The 21941-nt window shown below is 56.5% G+C and overlaps 1 protein-coding gene across 1 annotated transcript; it reads left to right on the plus strand.

Annotated features, from left to right (window-relative positions):
* The first annotated feature begins 1414 nt into the window (after window positions 1–1414).
* On the plus strand, window positions 1415–18375 carry RASGRP2 (RAS guanyl releasing protein 2). The gene is made up of 17 exons (XM_075939225.2): window positions 1415–1607; window positions 5697–5890; window positions 6823–6925; window positions 9478–9540; window positions 9822–9953; window positions 11093–11243; window positions 11502–11675; window positions 11875–11991; window positions 12364–12645; window positions 13375–13452; window positions 13824–13946; window positions 14402–14517; window positions 14675–14816; window positions 15694–15730; window positions 16069–16227; window positions 16884–16952; window positions 17247–18375. The coding sequence occupies exons 2-16, from the start codon at window positions 5818–5820 to the stop codon at window positions 16940–16942; spliced, it is 1809 nt and encodes a 602-aa protein (XP_075795340.1). The 5' UTR covers window positions 1415–1607; window positions 5697–5817; the 3' UTR covers window positions 16943–16952; window positions 17247–18375.
* Window positions 18376–21941: the final 3566 nt, after the last annotated feature.

The following is a 21941-nucleotide window of genomic DNA, read 5'->3' on the forward strand; positions in this document are numbered from 1 at the left end:
ACACCCTCTCTACAAAACTAGGACCCAAAGGGGCTTGGCCCCATTTGTGGAGAGAAAACTCAGCCATTGGCTTGCCCAAGGTCTCACAACCATCTGAGAATAGAACCCAGGAGTCCTGGCTCCCAGCCTGTGCACTACATTCCACTCTAACCACTAGACCCCATTCCCCTGCCAGAGGTGGGCATAGAACCCATTGTACATAGTCCATCTGCTCCTCCCCCAATCTAAACAAGTCAATGGCACCCCCAGTCTGCTCTCCTGCACTAGAGCAAAGCCTGGGGCCTGACAGATGCCCCCACTGTGCACATGGAGCTACAATGCCTTAGGAAGCACTGTGGTGCTGCCCCCACCCCTTCCATGTGTTGGGCATGGGGTGCCCCTCCCCCCATGCACTGCTGGAGCTGGTGTCACCAGGTAGTGCAGAAGCATCTGGTCTTCTAGATTAGTGAGCAAGAAAGTTTTGACTCTTGGGGAGACATGCCCCCAATGCAGAGGGAGATAGGAAAGGGTTGGGGGGGGCAGGGCACGAGGGAAGAGAGCACATTCCCCACCCATCTCTGCCCTAGAGCACTTAGGGCTGTTTGCCAGCTGCAGGAACGCGCATGGCATTTCTGTTCAACCACAGACCACTTCCCCCCCACCCTGTTGGCCCCACCCTGCCCGGAATGGGGCCCCAGCAAAGGGCTGGGGACTGTTCTCCATGATCACTGCTGGGCAGGTGAGTGCCAAAAAGGTGTCAGGGGCTGAGACCATCTGGGCCTAAAGGGGGGGGGGGGCGCTGTGGCCAGTTGGGCCTGGTGGGAACGGGATGACACTGAGACTCCTTGGGCTGGGGGTAGGTGGGTGGCTGAGACCAGCTCTCTCCATCAATCTCCCACCTGCTCAGCATCCACATCCAGTGCCAGGGTCTCCCCTACCCCCTCCCATGGCAATGGGATGTTGTTGGAACTGGTTGCAGGCTGCAGCCTTGCCTCCCACCCCCACCCCGAGTGGCTGTCATAGGGGCTGGACTCTGGGCCCTGCCTCCTTCCAGGACTGCCCTGGCTATGGCTGAGCAACGTAGGGGTCTAGACCCGCCGTATGTGCCCTAAGGGTGGTGGTCGGAGACCTCCAGCCTCTCCACCCTCCTTTGCACTATTACCCCCATCGTCCCCCAGAGCAGTTGATGTACATGAGGAGCAGGCCCCAGAGATGCCCCCTCCCAGAGTACGTGGTGCACATGAATTGGCGGGGGCTGCTCCCCGCGTTGCTGTGAGCCCCCCAAGCGCTGGGTGAGCAGCGCACCCGGCACAGGAGGGGTTAAGAATTCTGCAGTGGCACCTGCGGTCTCTGGCGGGGAGGGGTGCGACGGCCGGAGTGAGCGAGCGAGAGCGATGGGGTGTGCGCCCCCCCGGGCTGCGCCCCCCGCCCCCGGCGCCCCCCAGCGGCGGGGCAGGTGGCCCGGCCGGGCTGCATGCGGCGGGCGGAGCAGGCGGCGTTTGGACCCGCACGAGCCTGCCGAGCCGGCAGCGGGAGGAAGTCGGGGGGGCCGATAGGGAGACGCCAGCCGCATTGTGCAGCCCGGCCGCGTTTGAATCTCGCCCAGCGCAGGAGCAGCGCGGAGCCGGGTGAGCCGCTCGGGGGGACCCGGGCCTGCCCCTCTAGGGGGCGCGGGGCGGGGGGCTGCGGCTCGGGGGCGGGCAGCTGGACAGGGCCTGCCCCTCTAGGGGGCGCCGGCCTCGATCGGCCCCGGGAGTGAGTCACTCCCACCTGTGAGGCGAGTTTCCCGGGGCTCAGCTCTCTGCGTCTCTAGCCGGGCGGCCTCTCGGTCACACCGATGGCCACCCCCGCTGCCCTCATCACACCCACCCCCCTTCGCCCCACGCCCCGCTGTCCTCATCACCCCCCCTTTGCCCCATCCCTCGCTGTCCTCACCACAGCGACCCCCCCTTCGCACCACTCCCCCCGCTGTCTTCATCACCCCCCCTTCACCCCATTCCTTGCTGTCCTCATCACCCCCCCTTCACCCCATTCCTTGCTGTCCTCATCACCCCCCTTCACCTCCCCCGCTGTCCTCATCACACCCACCCCCCTTCGCCCCACGCCCCGCTGTCCTCATCACCCCCCTTCACCCCATCCTCTGCTGCCCTCATCACACCCCTTCGCCCCACCCCCCCACTGTCCTCATCACACCCACCCTCCTTCGCCCCACGCCCTGCTGTCCTCATCACCCCCCCTTCACCCCATCCTCCGCTGCCCTCATCACACCCACCCCCCTTCACCCCACCCCCGCTGTCCTCATCACCCCCCTTCGCCCCACCCCCCGCTGTCCTCATCACACCCACCCCCCTTCACCCCACCCCCCGCTGTCCTCATCACCCCCCTTCGCCCCACCCCCCGCTGTCCTCATCACCCCCCTTCACCTCCCCCGCTGTCCTCATCACACCCACCTTCCTTTGCCCCACCCAGCTGTCCTCATCACCCCCCTTCGCCCCACCCCCGCTGTCCTCATCACACCCACCCCCTTCACCCCATTCCCTGCTATCCTCATCACAGCGACCCCCCCTTTGCCCCATCCCTCACTGTCCTCATCACGCCCATCCCCCACAGTCCTCATCATCTCCCCTTTGCCCCATCCCTACTGTCCTCATTGCCACCCACTTTGCCCCATTCCCCCTCTCCTCATCACACTGACCCCCCTCGTCCCATCCCCGCTGTCTGCATCACAGCGACCCCCCCTTTGCCCCATTCCTCTCCTGCTGCGCCATTACACCGACTCCCCATCACACTACGCCCTGCCCCATTCCTCTTCCCCCCATTCCATCATGCCGACTCCTCTTCACCCTATTCCCTGATCCACTGCCCCATCTCTCTGCCCTCCACCCCATCACACTGACCCCCTTCACATCATCCTATTGCCCCATCACACTGATACTCCTGCCCCTTTCATGCCACCCTCCCCCCCCATACAACTGTCACATCAGCCATCTGTCCTGTCACACCAATCCTGGTGGTCTGGCTGATGGCACTTCTCTGTCTCCCCCCACCACATATGCAAAAGGGAGGCATGTGGGGTCTCTCTGTAAGTGTGTGTAGTGGGGGTGGAGACTCTCTGCTGTCACCTGCACTTTGAGGATATATGGGGGACTGCTGAGCTGGTATTGTCCTGGGCTATAATGCCCACTTAACTGCAGGGTATGGGAGGCAATAAGGTAGAAGGGTGGCAGGTGCACTGGGGGTACTGATGGAGGCTCTAAAGGCAGTGATGGGGCAAGCACCATGGCAGTGAATAGGGAAGTAGATGCCTCAGATTAGTATCTTAGTGGTCCCACAACACTGGGGCGGGGTGACTACTGGCGTGTTGTATGAAAGCTCAGAAACCTGGCTGTGATATGGCACAAGGATAGAAAATGTCCTTGCCCCCCATATAGCTAGGACATGCAGCCCAGGGCTGTGTGAAGTGACAGCAGGCTGTGCAATAATGGGGTTTCATTTGAGGTTCAGTGTGCACAGTGCATTATGGGCCAGGTGAGTGCAGTGCAGTACAGAGCATGCAGCATGGCTGTGTGTGCGCACAGTGCACTATAGGCCAGGTGTGTGCAGTGGAGCACAATGCATGTAGCGTGATCATGTGTGCGCATGGTCGTATGTGCGCATCACATAGTGCACTATAGGCTAGGTGTGTGCAGTACAGCACAGTGTGCCCAGCATGGCTGTGTGCACACACAGTGCACTATGGGCCAAATGTATGCAGTGCCGTACTGTGCATGCAGCATGGTGTGTGTGTGCCTGCGTATGAACATACACAATGGGCCAGCTGTGTGCATGCAGCAGATCTGAGTGTGTTGTAAAGGGTTATGCCACACACCGTATGACAGTGTATGCAAGCTCAGTGTGACTCTGTGTTTATGCTGCATACAGTGGATGCAGTGCGTGTGATGTGTTGTTCCCAGAGGTGACTGTGAGGCAACTGACATTTGGCAACACTGTATTTTGACTGATATTTTGCAACATGACTGATGCGTGTGTGAAAGACATGCAGTTAGTAGGAGGTGCTGTGCAAACAAACAGCCAGATGGAAAAGAGGGAATGTCCCCCCAAATACCTTTTGTTCAGTCCTCCCCCCATCAGCTTGTTGTTTCTATTCCTCTTCTAACTAACCATGAACAAAAAGTCACCTAAAAATAACGCTGCACGAAACCCCAACCCGCAATTTAAAGCCTGGTAAGTTGCATACACAAAAGCTTGTCTTAAAAGATTAATAATAATCTTGTCTTACTACAGAGCAATTACACAAAGGGATCCCTTGCCTGGCGCTGAGATGCAGCCAGATCTGGGGTGGAATGTGGGGGGCGGGCATTTATACAGGGATCTCTTGCCTGGTGCTGAGATGCAGCCATTTCTGGGTGGGTGCAGGTGCTTTTTGTGGGGGGATTTACAACACAGATACCAACCCATTCCCACTGGATCTCAGATACACATGCCAACCCAGCACTTTGCACACAAGCCCCCTGAGGGAGCCCTTCCCGCCTCCCCATCCATCAGGAGCCGTTCCCTAGATTACAGCTCCATACACAGAGCAGCTGGAATTCCGGGGATGTGAGCCCTTGTCTAAATTAATCTCTCAGCCTGAGTCACTGTGGTCAGATTCCTGGGTCCTTCATTTCTCTCTAAACATTCCTTGGCTCTGGGGCTGATCCAATCCTTGTTGTCACGTTTAACCCTCAGATACCTTTACTGGGGGAAAGAACCCGGGTACTTGCTTTGTGCCTGGGATCACCCCTTTTCCCAGTCCCTCCACCAAAAAGCAGACAGCCCCCGCCTCTCCTCACCCTCCAAGCAATGTTATTATGCAAAAGGCCACTTATAAATTCCATCCCAGTCCTTTAACACCCACAGGGCTCAGAATAGCTCAGCAGTCCCAGCTGCAGGGACTGCTCCTCTGGGCTTTGTGCAAGGTCAGAAGTACTTGGGGCTGGGTTCCAGGATGCCTGGGTTCTGGCTCTGGATGGAGAGCAGGGTCTAGTGGGGTAGTGCAGGGGCAGGGGTGGGGAGCCAGGACTCCTGGGTGCTATTTCCCCACTCTGTGACCATGGTCTTATTTCTCTAATGTACGTTTCCCTGCTAGGATGTTGTGAGGTTGCACATGTTTTAGGGGCTGTAAGTTAGAGGGGGAACTCCCCCACATCTATGGCCAACCCTTCTCCCCAGCCTGGAGCCAGATCGGAGCCAGTGCTCCCGGGAGGGGAAAGCTCTCATGTCCCATACTTCTGCACTCCCTGGGGCAAAGCAGGGCCGGTCTGGGCCCAGGCAGGAAGCCAGGATGGAGGAAACATTTTGCAACTTTACCCAAAATTCTCTAGCTATTTTGTTTTGCAACAAACTTACCCTCCCTCCTGCAGTGTTCACAGCCTCAGGGCCAAGGGGAAAGAGTTACCCTCAACCCTGGGGGCCTCCCTTTGCTGATCTCTGTAGCTGGCCCAGCTTCACGGCTGGGCTAGCATCAGCTCAGCAGGTGTACCTGGCTGGCTGGGAGACCTCCTGGAAGGCATACTTGGTAACTTGCAAGGAGCGGGTTGGGGGCACAGAGGGGGTTGTTCTCCCCTCTGGGGCAGCCCTGACCCAATGTACCTCAGCCCCATGCGAGTGACCCCTGTAGAAACAGCTGCATCTTGGCACCAAGTTATAACTGGCCCCATCTCCTCTTTCATTGGCAGGTTCTCTCCAAGGATCCTTCATCTTCGGGGACTGCTGACACGTCACCCCTGAGCCAGGCAACACCTGTCTGTGGCTGAACCCGGCTGGTAGAAGGGGAGCTGGCTGGCACGGGGCACCGAGATGAGCGAGACGCTGGACCTGGACAAGGGCTGTACGGTTGAGGAGCTGCTGCAGGGCTGCATCGAGGCCTTTGGTAATGCAGTGGTGTTATTTTGGAGCATAGGGGAGAAGCGCTTGTTGGTGTGGATGACTGGTAAGGGGTGAGATGGGGAGGGAACCTGGTGAGGTGGCATATGGACTGGGGCTGCCCATGGTATATAGAGGACCGGGGTCAGGCTGTGGCTTTGGGGTTTTCATCAATCTATTGTCCTGACCCCAGAGGGTTCTGTGCTGCAGGGAGTGGGGTGGAGGCCTCAGCAGGGGGCTCTCCCCTTGCAATCAACACTGACCCCAGCGCCCCTGTGCTGCAGGGAGCAGAGTTAGTAAGGGTCACGTAGCAGTGGGGGTCCCTGTGGCTATGTCCACATGGTGAGTGGCAGCCATGCAGCAAGTCTCAGAGCTGGGCAAAGACATGGGGTCATGGGGCTCATGCCCTGGGGCTAAGAATAGCCGTGTGGACATTGTGACCTGGTCTGGAGACCCTCTGTCCCCACCCCAGGCTTCAGCACCTGAGCTGCAGTGTTCACACAGCAATGTCTGCAGCCCAGGCTCTGAGATGCAGATGTAGCCTCAGTGAGTTATGGGGGGTCAGCAAGAGGCACCCAGTGGGACAGAGGCTCACCAGAGGACTCTGGGCTGGGGAATCAGTAGGACTTTCTGAGCAGGGTAGGGGGCTGCAGAGGCTCACTGAGCAGGGAGTTTAAAAGGGGGAGGTCTCTGAGCAGGGTGGGGGTTGTGGGAGGCATCCCTGAGTGGGGTTGTGGTTGTGGGGTGTTTCCCTGAGTGAGGGAAGGCAGCATCCCTGAGCCAGTGGGGGTCGTGGGTGGGGTATTTCTGAATGTGGTGCAGGAGTGTGGGGGTTGTGGGTGAGGTGTCTCTGAGTGTGGTGCAGGAGTGTGGGGAGGGGGGTCTCTGAGCAGGTGGGGCTTGTGGGGATCTCTGAGCAGAGCCTGCTCTCTTTTGCAGATGATGAGGGGAAGGTGCGGGACCCCCAGCTGGTGCGAATGTTCCTGATGATGCATCCCTGGTACATCCCCTCCTCCCAGCTGGCTGCCAAACTGCTGCAGATATATCCTTGTGAACCCTCTATTCCCCTTCCTGCACCACCTGCTCTCATTCACCCTGCCTCCACCTGCCTTGGGCACCCTGATGCCTCCCTTTCCTTCTTGGGCACCCCTTCCCTTTTGCCCTGGCTGATGAGGCTCATTCTGCTGTCTGGCAGTCTCCAGGGCTGGGGCTCACCAGAAGATCCCGGAAGGACTAGGGGGCCCCATCAAGTTGGAATTGGTTGTGTATGTGAAGGCAGAAGGCAGTCTGGGTGAAAGTGACCCTGGAATGATGAGTCCAGGACTCCGAAGGAAAGGCAGGAGTTGGGGTGGCAGAAGTAGGACAGTGAGCTTAAAAAAATGGACATAAAAAGATCAGAGAACTGGAAGCAAAGGTCCCATGAGAAGAAACTTGAAGGGGAAATGAGGTGGGAGTTTCTCAGAGGCAGTGTTAAAGGTACAACAGCAAACTAGCCTGATGCCAAGGAAAGGCAGGAAAAGGCTGAGGTGGCTCCCTCTGGAGCTCCTCAGCAATCTTAGAGTCAAGAAGAATCCTTCCAAAAGTGGAAACGTGGACGAACTGCCAACGAGGAGCACAAAAGAATTGCACCAGCAGGTAGGAGCAAAATCAGACAGGCTAAGGTACAAAATGAGTCACACCTAGCAAGGGACAGAAAGGCAATAGGGGGAGGCTCTGTAAATACATCAGGAGCAAGAGGAAGCTGAAGGAAAGTGCAGGTCCGCTACTTCTGGACGAAGGCAGCTAATTGAAGGCCTCAGGAAAGCTGATGTGTGTGTGTGTGTGTGTGTGTGTGTGTGTTCATGCTTATTCGCTTCAGTCTTCACTAAAATGGTGACCAGGTGTTCAGGATAATGAATATTAATGTCAAGGGGGAAGGAACATAGACTCAAATAGGGAAAGTGTAGGCTAAAGAGTATTTAAAGGAGTTTGAGAGATTCAAGTTGGCAGGGTCTGATGAAAAATTGATCCTCAGATACTTAAGGGGCGAGTTGAAGCAATCTAGGAGCTGTTAGCGATTGTCTCTGAGAAATGGGGGATGGGTGTGGTCCTAGGGGATTGGAGAAGGACAGGCATAGCACCGTTTTCTAAAAAAGGGAACAAAGAGGACTTTGGAGATTATAGATCAGGCAATCTAACTTCCATACTTGGAAAGATACCGGAACAAATTACCAAGCAGTTTGTGAATCCCTGGAGGATAATAGGGGTCTAAGGAACACCCTGCATGGGTTTGCCAAGAACAAATCAGGCCAAACCAGCTTGAGATCCTTTGTTGACCTAGAGGCTGGGGGGAAGCAGTAGACATGATAGCTCTTGATTTTTAGTAATACTTTTGACCCTGTCCCCACGGCATTCTAAGAAGCAAACTAGGGAAATGTCGTCTAGATGAAATTGCTTTAAGGTGGGTGCAGACCTGGTTGAAAGCTACTCTTTGAGGACAGTCTCTCAAGGGTTCGCTGCCAAGCTGGGTGGATGTATTGAGAGGGGTCCCAGAGGGTTAGTCCTGGGTCTGGCGCTAGTCAATATTGTCATTTGTGACTTGGATGATGCGCTGCAGAACAGGCTTCTCACCCCATCAGATGCCATTAAGCTGTAGGGCTGGTGAGCACTCTGCAGGACAGGGTTAGAGTCCAGCATGCCCTTGAGAAGTTGGAGATTTGGTCTGATTTCAACAAGATGAAATTCAATAAAGACAAGCATATAGACCTGCCCTGAGGAAGGAGAAATCAGACGCACTGCAACAAAATGGGGAAGACCTGGCTTGGGGATAATTGTCTTGAAAGGATCTGGGGTTGACTTGCCAAGGGAGCCAACAGTATGATGCTGTTGTGGACAGAGCTGTTCTCATCTGGAGTGTGTTGGTGGGAGAGGTGTATGTAAGACCCAGGAGAAAGCTGTTCCTTGTTGCTCAGCCCTGGGGATGCTTCAGCCAGCATGCAGTGCCCCAGTCTGGGTGCCTGGCTTTAGGAGAGCTGGGGAGAAATTGGTGAGCATCCAGAGAGCAATACAAATGATAAACAATCTGTAACCTGCCCTGGGAGGAAAGGCTAGAAAGCTGGGTGAGGGTAGTCTTGAGAAAAGGCGTGGGGAGGCACTTGCTAACAGTGGTCCAATACGTTCAGGGCTGTTCTGAAGAGGATAGTGGTCAGTTGTTCTCCATGTCCGCTGGAGGTAGGCCCAGATGTAGTTTAATCTGCTGCAAGGGAGATGTAGGTTAGATTTTAGGAAAAACTTTCTCAGGCTTGTTAAGTTCTGGAACAGGCCGCTGGGGAGGCTGCAGACTCCCCATCACTGGAAGTTGTAAGAACAGGCTGGGCACACACATATCAAGGATGCTCTGGGTTTACTTGGCCCTGCCTCAGCACAAGGGGGCTGGACTTGGTGACCTCTTGCAGTCCCTTGCAGCGGCACATTGCTGTGATTCTATAATACTGGCTCCTCCCATCCTGGTCCAAAGGCCCTAAATCTATGGCCCAGCTCCTGCTCCATTACTTCCCCTCTCCCCACATCTTTGTTGCCTGCAATGTGGAATTCACCTTAACTCTGCCCTTGCACCTACCAAGAGTCTCGTAGCTCAGAAAGCAGCTCCCTGCAGGTGAAAACCTGCCACCTGGTGAGGTGAGTCTGGAGGGGCCCTGCCTTTCAGGAGCACTGAGTTGGCTTCAATGCAGCATTGAAGAGCACAACGCTGCAAGGAACAGCAGGGGGCTCAACACAGGGCATCTTTCCACTGGGCAAGGGATCCCTGTACAAACAGTCCCTGTGTCCCACCCCAGAGGTGGCTGCATCTCAGTGCTGGCTGAGGGATCCTTGTACAAACATTCCCTGCACCCCACCCCAGAGGCAGCTATTTTCCAGGTGCTGGCTCTTGTTGCCCCTTGTTCCCCTCCTTCCCCCAGGTACTGGATCTCAGCATTCCCGGCAGAGTTCGATTTGAATCCGGAGCTTGCAGAGCAGATCAAGGAGCTAAAGGAGGTTCTGGGACGTGAGGGAAACCGGCGCCATAGCAGCCTCATCGACATTGAGAATGTGTATGTGAAGGGGTTGAGCGCATGGGGGGAGTGAGGGAATTGGGAGGATCTGAGGAGGTGGGAGATCGGGTGGAGGTGATTGGCAGTTCAATTAATGCGATGGGCAGTGAGATGAATGCGGGGCTCTCCCAGAGCAGCTGTCACCACAACAGCAGCATGGGTGTGAGCAAGTGGCCTGCATGGGCTGAGGAGTGGGTGTGTGCTGGGGCACAAGCGTGTGCACAGGTATGTTTCATTGCACATTTGTGAATATGTCCGTTGCATATGCATGCTGCATGTGAGTGTGGGCATGAACAGGACATGCACATCAGAGCACCTGGACCATATGGGTGTGTCTAGACTACATGGCTCTGTCGACGGAGCCATGTAAATTAGTTTACTCGGCATAGTCAAAGAAGCGGGGATTTAAATAATCCCTGCTTCATTAAAATAAAATGGCCGCCACGCTCTGCCGACGATCAGCTGATCCGGCACAGCGCGGAAGTCTAGACGCGGCACGATCGACAAGGGAAGCCTTTGTCGACCGCTCCAGTATGCCTCGTGAAACGCTTCCCTTGTTGACCACGCCGCGTCTAGACTGCCACGCTGTTCCAGATCAGCTGATTGTCGGCAGAGCGTGGCAGCCATTTTTATTTTATTATTTAAATCCCCACTTCTTTGACTATGCTGAGGTAAACTAATTTACATGGCTCCATCGATGAAGCCATGTAGTCTAGACGTACCCTATGTGTGTGCATGTGATTTGTATGTGGGGGAGTACACAAGGCATGTGTTTGTCAGCACATGATGTGTGGGAGAGCATGGGGCATGGGTGTGGGCCATATGTGTGTATGGGTGTGAACATGTGCACAGGGTGTGAGTGTGGGCTGTATGCATGTGCATGGGGCGTGGGCATCTGGGAAAGCACAGAGTGTGTGTAAGTGTGCAGGACATGGGCCATATGTGTCTGCATGTTGTGATGGTGTATGGGAGAGAACAGGGCATTGGCCACATGCATGTGCATTGGGTGTGGGGCGTGGGAGTGTGCAGGGGTCTCTGACTCTGGGCTGTGCAGGCGCGTGCAGGGAGAGTATGCCCATGGTTTGGGTGCTAAGACTGGCTTGGGCTCTGACACATCTCCCCTGGCTGTGCCCCCCCAGCCCCACCTACAAGTGGAAGCGCCAAGTGACCCAGCGCAACCCAGTGGCCCAGAAGAAACGCAAGATGTCGCTGCTCTTTGACCACCTGGAGTTCTCTGAGCTGGCGGAGCATCTCACCTACCTGGAGTACCGCTCCTTCTGCAAGATCCTGGTGCGGGGCAGACCTTGTGGCGCTGGGAGGAGCTACTGGGGGGGGCTGGGCAGGCAGCCTGGAGGTTGAGGGGTGCTTTGGGAATGACCTTTCCTCCCCCTGACCCTCCCTGTGTTCCTCGTGGTACAGACACTGACCCCCCTTGTTTGTCCCGATGGTGCAGGCCCTGACCACCCTGCCCTCCCTCTAGACAGGCAGTGACCCCCACCCCACCTCCATGCTCCTCCCTGGATAGCACTGAGCCTGTTTCTGTCCCAGTTCCAGGACTATCACAGCTTCGTCATGCATGGCTGCACTGTGAACAACCCCATCCTGGAGAGGTTCATCACCCTGTTCAACAGCGTCTCGCAGTGGGTGCAGCTCATGGTGCTGAGCAAGCCGACTGCCCAGCAGCGGGCACAGGTCATCACCCGCTTCATCCTAGTGGCGCAGGTGAGGGGGGGCCTCGGCCCCACCCCGCAGCCCCATTACGCTCTGAGAAGCCCCAGACTCCTCACCTGGCTGGGCTCTGGAGCCAGGGCTCCAGGTGTGAACTCCCCCCGTGCCCCATTCTCCCATCCTTGGAACTAACCCGACCTCTCTCTCCCCACTGCTCCCTGGCTGCACCCTGCTCCGCCCACCGGCCCTACAGAGACTCCTGCAGCTGCAGAATTTCAACACGCTGATGGCCGTGGTGGGTGGGCTGAGTCACAGCTCCATCTCCCGCCTCAAGGAGACCCACAGCCATGTCAGCTCAGAGACCACCAAGGTATGGGGGGGCTGGCAGGATACTCCAGGGGCTGTGGCAATGCTGGAGGGTGGGATGACGTAGCGTGCTCTCTCCACACCCACACCCCATGCTTTCCCAGGGGCTTGGAGTCTGGGGTGGGGTTAGAGTCTGGCCATCTGGGGCAGTGCTGGGTGGCAGGGGAGCTGGGGCTAGTATTGAAGGGTTGGGAACTAGGGCAGTGTTGGGGGCCAGGGGAACTCTAGGCTGGAGGGTGGGGAATCTGGGGTAGTGTTGGGGGCCGGGGAGTTCTGGGCTGGGGCAGTGTTGGGGGGCAGGGGAACTCTGGGCTGGGGATTGGGGCAGTGTTGGGGGCTCACTCTGGACCCGGCCCTATACCCCCATCCCTCCCAGCTGTGGGAGTCCATGACGGAGCTGGTGACCTCACTGGGAAACTACAGCCGGTACCGGCGCCGCCTGGCCGAGTGCGTCGGCTTCCGCTTCCCCATCCTGGGAGTGCACCTCAAGGACCTGGTGGCTGTGCACGTGGCACTGCCTGATTGGCTGGACCGGGCCCACACCCGTGTCAATGGCACCAAGATGCAGCAGCTCTTTGGGATCCTCAACGAGCTGGTGCTGGTGCAGAGCATCAAACCACCCTTCGAGGCCAATCCGGACCTCATCAACCTGCTCACGGTGAGACTCCATCCCTGCACCCCCAGAGCACCCACCCCCTGGCCCCTCACTGCACCTCCGGAGCACCCGCCCCCGGCCCTACGCTGCACCCCCGAAGCACCCGTCCCCCAGCCCCTCGCTGCACCCCCGGAGCACCTGCCCCGGCCTCTCGCTGCACCCCTGGAGCACCCTCCCCAGCCTCTCGCTGCACCTCCAGAGCACCCGGCCTCTCACTGCACCCCCGGAGCACCCTCTTTGCACTCTCACCCCGGCCACTCGCTGCACCCCATCTAGCATCCATCCCCAGGCTCTCACTGCACCCCCAGAGCACCCACCCCCAGCTGCTTGCCCTACCCCCTTTGAATTCCAACCCCCGGCTGTTCACTGCACCTCTTAAAACCTGACCCCAGCCACCACTGCATTCTTATAGTATCCACATTGCACCCCAAACTCTGACTCCTGACTGCACCCCAACAGCCCACCCCAGCCATTCACTTGCACCCCCAGAGCACCCTAACCTCTGGCTGTATGCTGCACCCTGTAACACCCCCATTGCACCCAATCCCCAGTCACTCACTGCACCCCTGTAGCACCTCCATTGCACCCCAACACCTAGCTGCTCACTGCACCCTTCATTACATCCTAACCCCACTGCACCCCCATTGCAACCCCACGCCCTGTATCTCCTGCACCCCTAGAGCATCCAGTTGCTCTCTGCAGCCAATGTCAACCTTGTCTGCCCTGCCCCAGGTGTCACTGGATCAGTACCAGACGGAGGAGGAAATCTACCAGCTGTCGCTGCAGAGAGAGCCCCGTGGCAAGTCGTCCGTGAGTGTGTGTGTGAGTGCACGACGCTGCATGACCAGTGCCCTGCAAGGGCCATGACCCCTCTGGGGCCTCCCGTGGAAGCCGGGGGGAGCAGCAGACTATGTCGTCTCTGTCCGGTCCCACCCTAGCAGCTGGTTCTCAGGCGCATTCACAGCTGCCTTCCACTCCACTCCCTGGGGGCCGAGCTTCCTGCTTAGAGAGAGGGGGCTGCAGCATCCCGCACGTTCACTAACACCCCCTCCAGCTCCAGCCTGGGGCTGCAGCACTGGGGGAAGGATCCCCGTATAAACAGCCCCTGTGCTCCACCCCAGAGCGGGTTACCTCTCAGCACTGGGCAGCGGATCATTCAGAGGATGTCTCTGTCCATTCAGCCATCCAGCCCCACCTCCTGTTCCCCGCCAAGCCGACCGGCCGACATAGATGAGTGGGCCTTGGCTGTGAAGCCCAAACCGGACCAGGCGCTGGTGCAGAAACACATTGAGAAGATGGTAGAGGTGAGAGCTGGGGCTTCAAACACCTTGCTCTGAGTTTCTGTGGGGTGGGGCAAAATCTCTGAGACTGCTAGAGCAGGGTACATAGCACTGACCCTGGCCCCAGTCTCTGCTGCCCCCTATACTCCATGTGGGGCAGCAGCGGGGGGGGGGGTGGATTCTGGATCTGCATAGGGTGGCATGACCTAGGGCTGACACCTCTGGAGTCACTGCTGCCCCCTGCAGTCCATGTGGGGAAGTGAGCTCTGGGGGCTTTATCCCTACGGGTGACTCTCCCTCTGCTCTCTGCTGCCCCCTGCAGTCTATGAAGAGCCTGGGGGCTGCATAGGGGTGGTGCATTTCTAGGGCTGACCTCCCCTCTGCTCTCTGCTGCCCCCTGCAGTTCGTGGGGGGAGCGTGGGGGCTGCATAGGGGTGGTGGATCTCTAGAACTGACCCTCCCTCTGCTGACCCCTGCAGTCCGTGTTCCGGAATTTCGACGTGGACGGAGATGGCCACATCTCCCAGGAGGAGTTCAAAATCATCCGCAACAACTTCCCCTATCTGTGCAAATTTGGGGACCTGGATGAGAACCAGTGAGTGCACAGGAAGGGGAGGGTGAGGTACTGGGGCCTGGCTTCCTCCTAGAAGCCTCATCCCCTTAATGCTTTCTTGGAACCTGTGAGTGTTGACTCCCATGCCTCCCAGCTCTGCCCCTAATCCCCACTCCCTGCATGATGCTATGTGCCCCAGGGATGGCTGTATCAGCCGGGAGGAGATGATTTCATACTTCATGAAGTCCAGTGCGGAGCTGGATGGGAAGATGGGCTTCATCCACAGCTTCCAGGAGACCACCTTCCTGCGCCCCGTGACCTGCCGCCACTGCAAGAGCCTGGTGAGTAACTGCTGGCCCCTCAGTTGGGGGCTGCCCTCTATTCTGCCCCATGAGAACACAGGACCCCCTCACTGCCACACTCCCATAGGCAGGGGGGCTTTTCCTCTGGGGTACCCCCTTTTCCCTTCCCCCCCATAATGACTGGAGGGACCATTCTGCCTAAGAATGTTGCACCTCGTTCTGGGGGTGTCCTATGGTCAAGGAGAGGACAAAAGGGGGGCTGGACCCCTGCAGCAGGAGCAGGGGAGACGACTGAAGAGACATAGACCCCATCTCAACATCCAGCAGCTCTCTAGCTTTTGCTGTCCCTGCGTAGTTATCCCTGGATAAAGATGCCATCCCCCAGAGAGGGCCCAGTTCAGTTGGGACAAAGGGGTCTGCTCTTCTCAGAGGATGTGGTCTATGGGGGGAAGGCATGTTCATGCTGGGGTAATTGGGCAAGGACTCTCTCTCTAAGCAGCCTGTGTCTCACCCCAGAGGGAGCTGCATCTCAACCCCAAAGGAGGGTCCCTGTGCCTCATCCCAGAGGCAGCTGCATCTTAGTGTTGGGTGGGGTAGTGGTACACCCCATCCCAGTGCCAGCTGCATTTTACTGCATAATGAGGGATCCCTGGATAAATAGCTCCCACACCCTACTGCAGAGGTGGCTGCATCTCAGCAGGGATAAGCGTTCTAGTGACAGCTCATCCCCTGCCAGCACTGGTCGATGCTCGCATTGTCCGTTCCATGGGAAATCCCAAGAACCAGACACTTGGAATCAAGGCAGAACGTTGAAATCTTGGAATGTTTTAGGAAATGAAATCTCGGGAAAAGTAGTTCATTTCAACTGTGGTGATTTGACTACTGTTGTCACTCCCCCCTGCATCTTTCTCCCCAGATTCTGGGAATCTACAAACAGGGGTTCAAGTGTCGCTGTGAGTTTGGGGGCAGAGAGGGGAGGGGCTGCCTGGGGGCGGCACTGGGGGAGAGGGACTGTGGGTGGCTGCCTTCCAGGGATGAGGTGCATTGGGGGTATATAGGGGCTGTGGGTAATTGGGGGTGCATGGGGATGCTGGGCAGTGGGAGGTACAGCTGGGAGAGCTGGGAGCGCACAAGGGAATTGGGAGCTGGGGTCCCAGAGGTGTGTCAGGGAGCTGGGCTGCATTATGGTGTTTAGGGAGGTGTGGGGCTATGGGGGGCTGCACCAAGGGAAGCCTGGGGGAGGGGGTGGGGCAGGGCCAAGCCTCCCTGACCCTTTTTGTTGCCCCCTTAGGCTGTGGCGTGAGCTGCCATAGGCAGTGCCGGGAGCAGCTCTCCATGGAGTGCCGCAAGCGGGCCAAGAGTTTCAGTCTGGACAGCCCTGCCCACATCCCTGCTCGCTCCTTCAGCTTCTCGCTGCCCCGCCCATCCCGTGGCTCCCTGCGCCATACAGGTACAACACCTCCAGCCCCTCCAGCGTTCCCCTAGCAGAGCTGGGGAAGAGAGCCCTAGAGACCTGACTCTGGCTCTTCCCCCACTCTCCATGGCCCGGCCGGAAGCCAGCTTGCAAGCAGGATAACACCTCCCGCTCTGCATGCCATTTCCTGGCCTCACCGAGGCCGGCCGGTGCTGGCCTGTGATACTGCACCGTGCTGCTTCCTGTTTGTGTCACTGCGGATGGTGCAGAACAGCGCTCTGAGCCCTGGCAGCTATTTTGAGACAGCTCCACCCTGGGCCCCCAGCAAATAGCATATTGATTTATCCTAGCCTGCTTCCGCACAGGCTTCCTGCCTGCACAGCCCCTGCGCCCCACCCCAGAGGCAGCTGCATCTCAGCGCTGGGTGAGGGATAGTGGTATATATAGCTCCTCATGCCCCACTGCAGGGCTGACTGCATCTCAGTGTCAGGGGACAGATCCCTGTACAAATGACTCCCCTGCCCCACTCATGAAGAGGCTGCAATTGTTTTGCTGGGGAGGGGTCCATGCTTGTCAAAGTGCATTGGGAGTACTGGCCATGATGAAGCCTAGCCCAGTGGCTCCCCCGTGTGGTGGGAGTGGGCACTGCTCCATTAGCTCCTTTTGGCTGCAAGTCTGGTGTGTCTCTGCAGAGATCCGCGAGGAGGAGGTCCAGGACGTGGAGGATGGGGTTTTCGATGTCCATTTATAAAGGCAAACACGTAAGAGCTGCTGGGAAGGGGAGGGGGACTGGGTTCAAGGGCTCTGTGCTGGGCACTGAGACAGAAGTGGACTGTAGTGGTTAGAGCTAGTCTGAACCCAGGGGCGGCCTGTCCATATAGGCGAACTAGGCGGTTGCCTAGGGCACCAAGTTAAATGGGGCGCCAAACGGTGGCGCAATATCATTAAGGGCTTTGGAGGTGGGGGCGCCGAGTGCATGGTTCGCCTAGGGCGCCAGTTGCTGGCAGCTAGTCTAGGGCCGCCCCTGTCTGAACCCTGTGCTCGGTGTGTTTTAGGGCCTGCTCTTCTTCACCAGCTGTGGTTCTTCCTCCACCACTCCTCACAAGCTGGGGTCTCTGCCCCTCCAGATCTGCCTGCTCCCCACTGCAGGATGACAGAGACAGAGCAAGAAACCGTAGGACAAGGGGGAGAGACTGTCTTTCCAGGGGGGATGCAGAAGCTGCTGTGGGGCCAACTGGATGGATCCTTTACTGGTTGAGGAGTTGGCTGCATGTCAGGACTCCTGGGTTCTCTCTCTGGCTCTGGCAGGGGAGTTGGGCCTAATGGTTAGGGCAGGGGGGGACTAGAAGCCAGGATTCCCAGGTTCTAGCCACAGCTGTGGGAGTGGAGGAGAGGGAGCAAGGACTCCTGTGTTCTATGAATGGAGGATTGAGACATGAGTTAACTGGGAGGGGGTCTGGGGAGCATCTTATGGAATTAATAAGACCTTTCCTGATGTTCCCCCAAACACATCCTCGTGTGCTCCAGCATCAGGGGGTAGCAGGATGGTGGGGCGAGGGGACTTCCCTCTCTCTGGTAAGACCTGCTTGCCCTGCAGGGATGAGGAGCTGGTGGCCAATGACAGAGGGGAAGTGCAGAGGCTTGGGGTGGGGGTGGGGGTGGGGTGTGATTACAGGATACCCCCTGCCTGTAAGCCCGGCTGTACAGATTTCCTTGCTGTGTATATTTGTACCCAACAACCAGATTCAGAGATGTAATAAATATAATAAAACCAACAGTCCCAGTTCCCATCTGTCCCCTAATTGGGTCCATTTGTCTATCTGGGAGCCCCTTCTCCTCACTCCTATTGGCCTTCCCCACCTCCTGCATATCCTGGTGTTCTGGAGCTGAGAGGTGGCTGGGAGGAGTGTGGGGGGCTGGAGGTCAGGACTAGTGTTCCCTGTAAGCTGTGTTCTTGGGAAGCCACTCATGAGAGATTCAAATGCTGCCCGGTTGATTAGCAAAGTGCCATAGATAGTAGCATGTGTTTCTAGTGGTGGTGCACATCCACACATGCCTTGGTACACATAACAAAAAAAATTATTCCATACATTTGTGGAAAAAATTAGTGGCAACATTGGTCAGGACTCCTGGGTTCTATTCCCAGATGCGGGAAGGAGCCTTGCTGTCTATCTCTGGAAGATCCCAGGGTATGTCTACACTACCCCGCTAGTTCGAACTAGCGGGGTAATGTATGCATACCGCACTTGCTAATGAAGCCCGGGATTTGAATTTCCCGGGCTTCATTAGCATAAGCGGGGAGCCGCCATTTTTAAATCCCCGCTGCTTCGAACCCCGTGTAGCGCGGCTACACGGGGCTCGAACTAGGTAGTTCGGACTAGGGTCCTATTCCGAACTACCGGTACTCCTCGTGAAACGAGGTGTACCGGTAGTTCGGAATAGGCACCCTAGTCCGAACTACCTAGTTCGAGCCCCGTGTAGCCGCGCTACACGGGGTTCGAAGCAGCGGGGATTTAAAAATGGCGGCTCCCCGCTTATGCTAATGAAGCCCGGGAAATTCAAATCCCGGGCTTCATTAGCAAGTGCGGTATGCATACATTACCCTCCTAGTTCGAACTAGGAGGGTAGTGTAGACATACCCCCAGGGAGGGAGCTGGAGGCTTTGTGTTACTGGCCCAGGGAGGGGCCTGGGATTGTGTCCTCATCACTCTCTGCTGAAGCCTGGGTCTGGGTATCTGCTACCCCTGCTGGATGAAGTGAGATTTATGTGTCGTGTGTTCTTGATGTGCCCAGTCCCCACTGCCTCCTGCTGGTGGGGTGAGCCCTGCTGTGTGTATGTGCCCCCTCCCCCAGTGCCTGTTCTCAGACGCCTGCCCCTCTGCCATACCTGGTTATTGGAGTCACCATATTGCAGTGACATGGGAAGAGGAAAGCGCTCCGATAAATACATCAATACCAACCATATTGTCCTGGCCGAATCCGCCCCGGAGTCAGCACATTCTGCACCAGCCAGCTAGTGCTTCATGCAGGAGACGGACATTTCTGTAATGCCCCAGCCCAGCCTCAGAGAAATGGCTAGCAGGGTCCTGAACAAAGGAAAGGTGGCCACATCTGGGGGGGAGGGGAGGCATTTATATAAGGATCCCTCTTCTCATGCTGAGTGCAGCTGCCTCTAGGGTGGGGCATCTCTTTATACAGAGTCCAGACACCAGAAGAGAGGTGGGGGGAAGCAAATCTGTTGCATGTTTCTATATTTTTTCCTAAATGTTGCTTGTCAAATCACATGTGAGACAGAAAAATAAATAAATAAACAACTATTGATTTTGCCTGGGTGACAGATTATATTTATCATTCCGTATTGCACATGTCACAGCTGCTGTCATACTGGCCTCAAATTAGAAGCTGGGCCTTAATATGCTGCCACAACCCCCCCGAAGCCCCGACAATCCAGACATGTTAGACATATCCCCCACCTCCCATCCCATCTGACAAAGACAAGGTTAATGGAACAATCTGTTCTCTGCAAATAGAATTTGGTTGCCTTTGTCTATATGTTTATTTCCAGGGGCATGTGCCTGGGTTATTTCCAGAAGCATTCTGGTGCTGTGAATTGGACTGGCATCCCTGGCCCTCGCACTGCCCAGGATTCAAGGGTTCAAACAGCTGCCTGTGGCCCAGGCACAGTAACCTCGCGTGGGTTGGCACTGGGGTCAGCACGGGCTGCGATGGGAGATTGCCGCCGATGGGCCCCTGCCCTGCTCCCTGCCACACTCCTTGCTCGCACAGCAGAGTGTGGCTTGCTGTTGCAGGACTCCTGGATCCCTCTCCTGTCGGCAGGGGGGACTTTGCAGGGCCCCGCAGATCTCAGCTGGGGGAGGTTAATGGGATGTGATTAATGTCCCTACTCCCTACTACAGCTGATGGACAAATGCAGGAGGGCGGGGGAGGTGGCAGTGCAGGTTGGCCGATAGGACATGTTTCTAGGAGGAACAGATCCACTTAGCAGCAAAGCCATTGGAGTCAGTGGGAGCCGCCTCTGCACAAGCCACAGGATGGGGGGAGAGATCTGGGAGGGGATAAAATCTCTTTACACCCATAAGTGAGACACCCCAGGGAGCGCTGGCTGCAGGTGATGCTCCGGCTACTCTCAGCTCTGGCCTCTCCCAGCAGGGGGCTGTGGGCAGCACTGGGTGCATTTGCTCTGTTCCCTTGCCCTTTTCCTTTCTAGCTCATGTAAGGGGCTGCCCCCAGTGTCCACAGCACACCCCAAGAGCTGACATGCTGTCGATTTTTGCACTGAATCGTGAACTGCCAGGTTGCCCTCTCCCCGCCCACCTGTTCAAGCCTGGCTCCTAGTACAACCTCTTTGCTTGGTACACAGGGGGCCACTGAGCTCTGCTACATATTGCTTCAAATCATCTACCTGATAAACTCATCCTCTGTTGGTGGGAGATGGGCTGCTCCCCAGATGCACGCGCGGCCTCTGCACTGAAACAGGGAAATTGACACAGGATCTTGCAGTACCAGACTGCAGCACTAGGGGATGCTGTAGCACCTGCCAAAAGGTACCTTGGATGTTGCACTACCATCCTACCACACCAGGAGATGCTGCAGTACCTTTCAATATATACCCAAGAATGTTCGGTACCAGCCCCCAAATGTGAGGGGACACTGATACCAGCTACAACAAAACTGCAGGTCACCAGAGTCTCATCCAAAAAAAGTAAATCAGTACCTGCTACAGTAGCATCCAAAGCTACCTAGCCAGCCTAGAATACTAGAGGATGATACTACAGCATCATGTAACTATACTATAGTGTTAGTGGTCCGATAAAAATGCTAGGTTAGCCTGCAGTACCATCTAGGAATATTAATAATTGCTTGAGAACCTGCCTAAAATTTGTAGGTTCGGGTGCGAAGCTGCCAGATAGAGTCAGTGCTGCTAGCATAGTGCTGAAACGCATGGGGTGATGCTAGTGAATAACCCACAAAAATACTCATGTTCATGCCTCTACTATAGGTACAGCCCTATGAAATCCACAGCTATGAAAAATGTGGCATGGACCATGAGATCGGGTCTTCCCCTGTGAAATCTGGTCTTTTGTGTGCTCTTCCCCTGTACTGTATAGTTTTCCTGGGGGGAGACCAGGATTTTACAAATGGGAAGTCCTGATCCAAAAGGGAGTAGGGGGGGGGACTAGGTTATTTTAGGATTGCCACCCTGACTTTTGTTCTACTTTCAGAACTGGATGGCCAGAGAGCAGCAGTTGTTGGCCAGGCACCCAGCTCTGAAGGCAGCGTCCTGCCAGCAGAAGTGCAGAAGTGAGGGTGGCAATGTCTACCACGCCATGCCACTCTTCCTGCTGAGTTGCTGCCTGCAGAGCTGGGTGGCTAGAAAGTGGCGGCTGCTGACTGAGGGCTCAGCTTTTCAGGCATCTGTAAGGGTGGCAATGCCATCCCATGCCAATCCATCCGTACTTCTGTGCTGCTATTGGTGGCAGCTTTGCCTTCAGATCTGGGCTCCTGGCCAGCAGCTGCCACTTGCCAGCTGCCCAGCTCTGAAGGCCGTGTAGCAGAACTGCAACCCCCTCCCTCCTGATAACTTTGCAACCCCCCACAACTCCTTTCTGAGTCAGAACCCCTCCGATTACAAGACTGACATTTCAGATTTAATTAGCTGAAATCATGAAATGTATTGTTTTAAAAATCCTATGACTGTGAAATTGACCAAAGTGGCCCGTGAATTTGGT

Source organism: Pelodiscus sinensis, chromosome 11 (assembly GCF_052426305.1).
Source record: "Pelodiscus sinensis isolate ZL-2025 chromosome 11, ASM5242630v1, whole genome shotgun sequence".
Classification (NCBI taxonomy): domain Eukaryota; kingdom Metazoa; phylum Chordata; order Testudines; family Trionychidae; genus Pelodiscus; species Pelodiscus sinensis.

What these genes read in the sequence shown, in the direction of transcription:
- RASGRP2 (XM_075939225.2), top strand. Translation starts at nt 5,818, where the DNA reads ATGAGCGAGACGCTGGACCTGGACAAGGGCTGTACGGTTGAGGAGCTG. An exon ending in GCTCCTTCTGCAAGATCCTG is followed by an intron (nt 11,244 to 11,501) that starts GTGCGGGGCAGA and finishes TTTCTGTCCCAG; the next exon opens with TTCCAGGACTATCACAGCTT. An exon ending in GCCGCCACTGCAAGAGCCTG is followed by an intron (nt 14,817 to 15,693) that starts GTGAGTAACTGC and finishes CTTTCTCCCCAG; the next exon opens with ATTCTGGGAATCTACAAACA.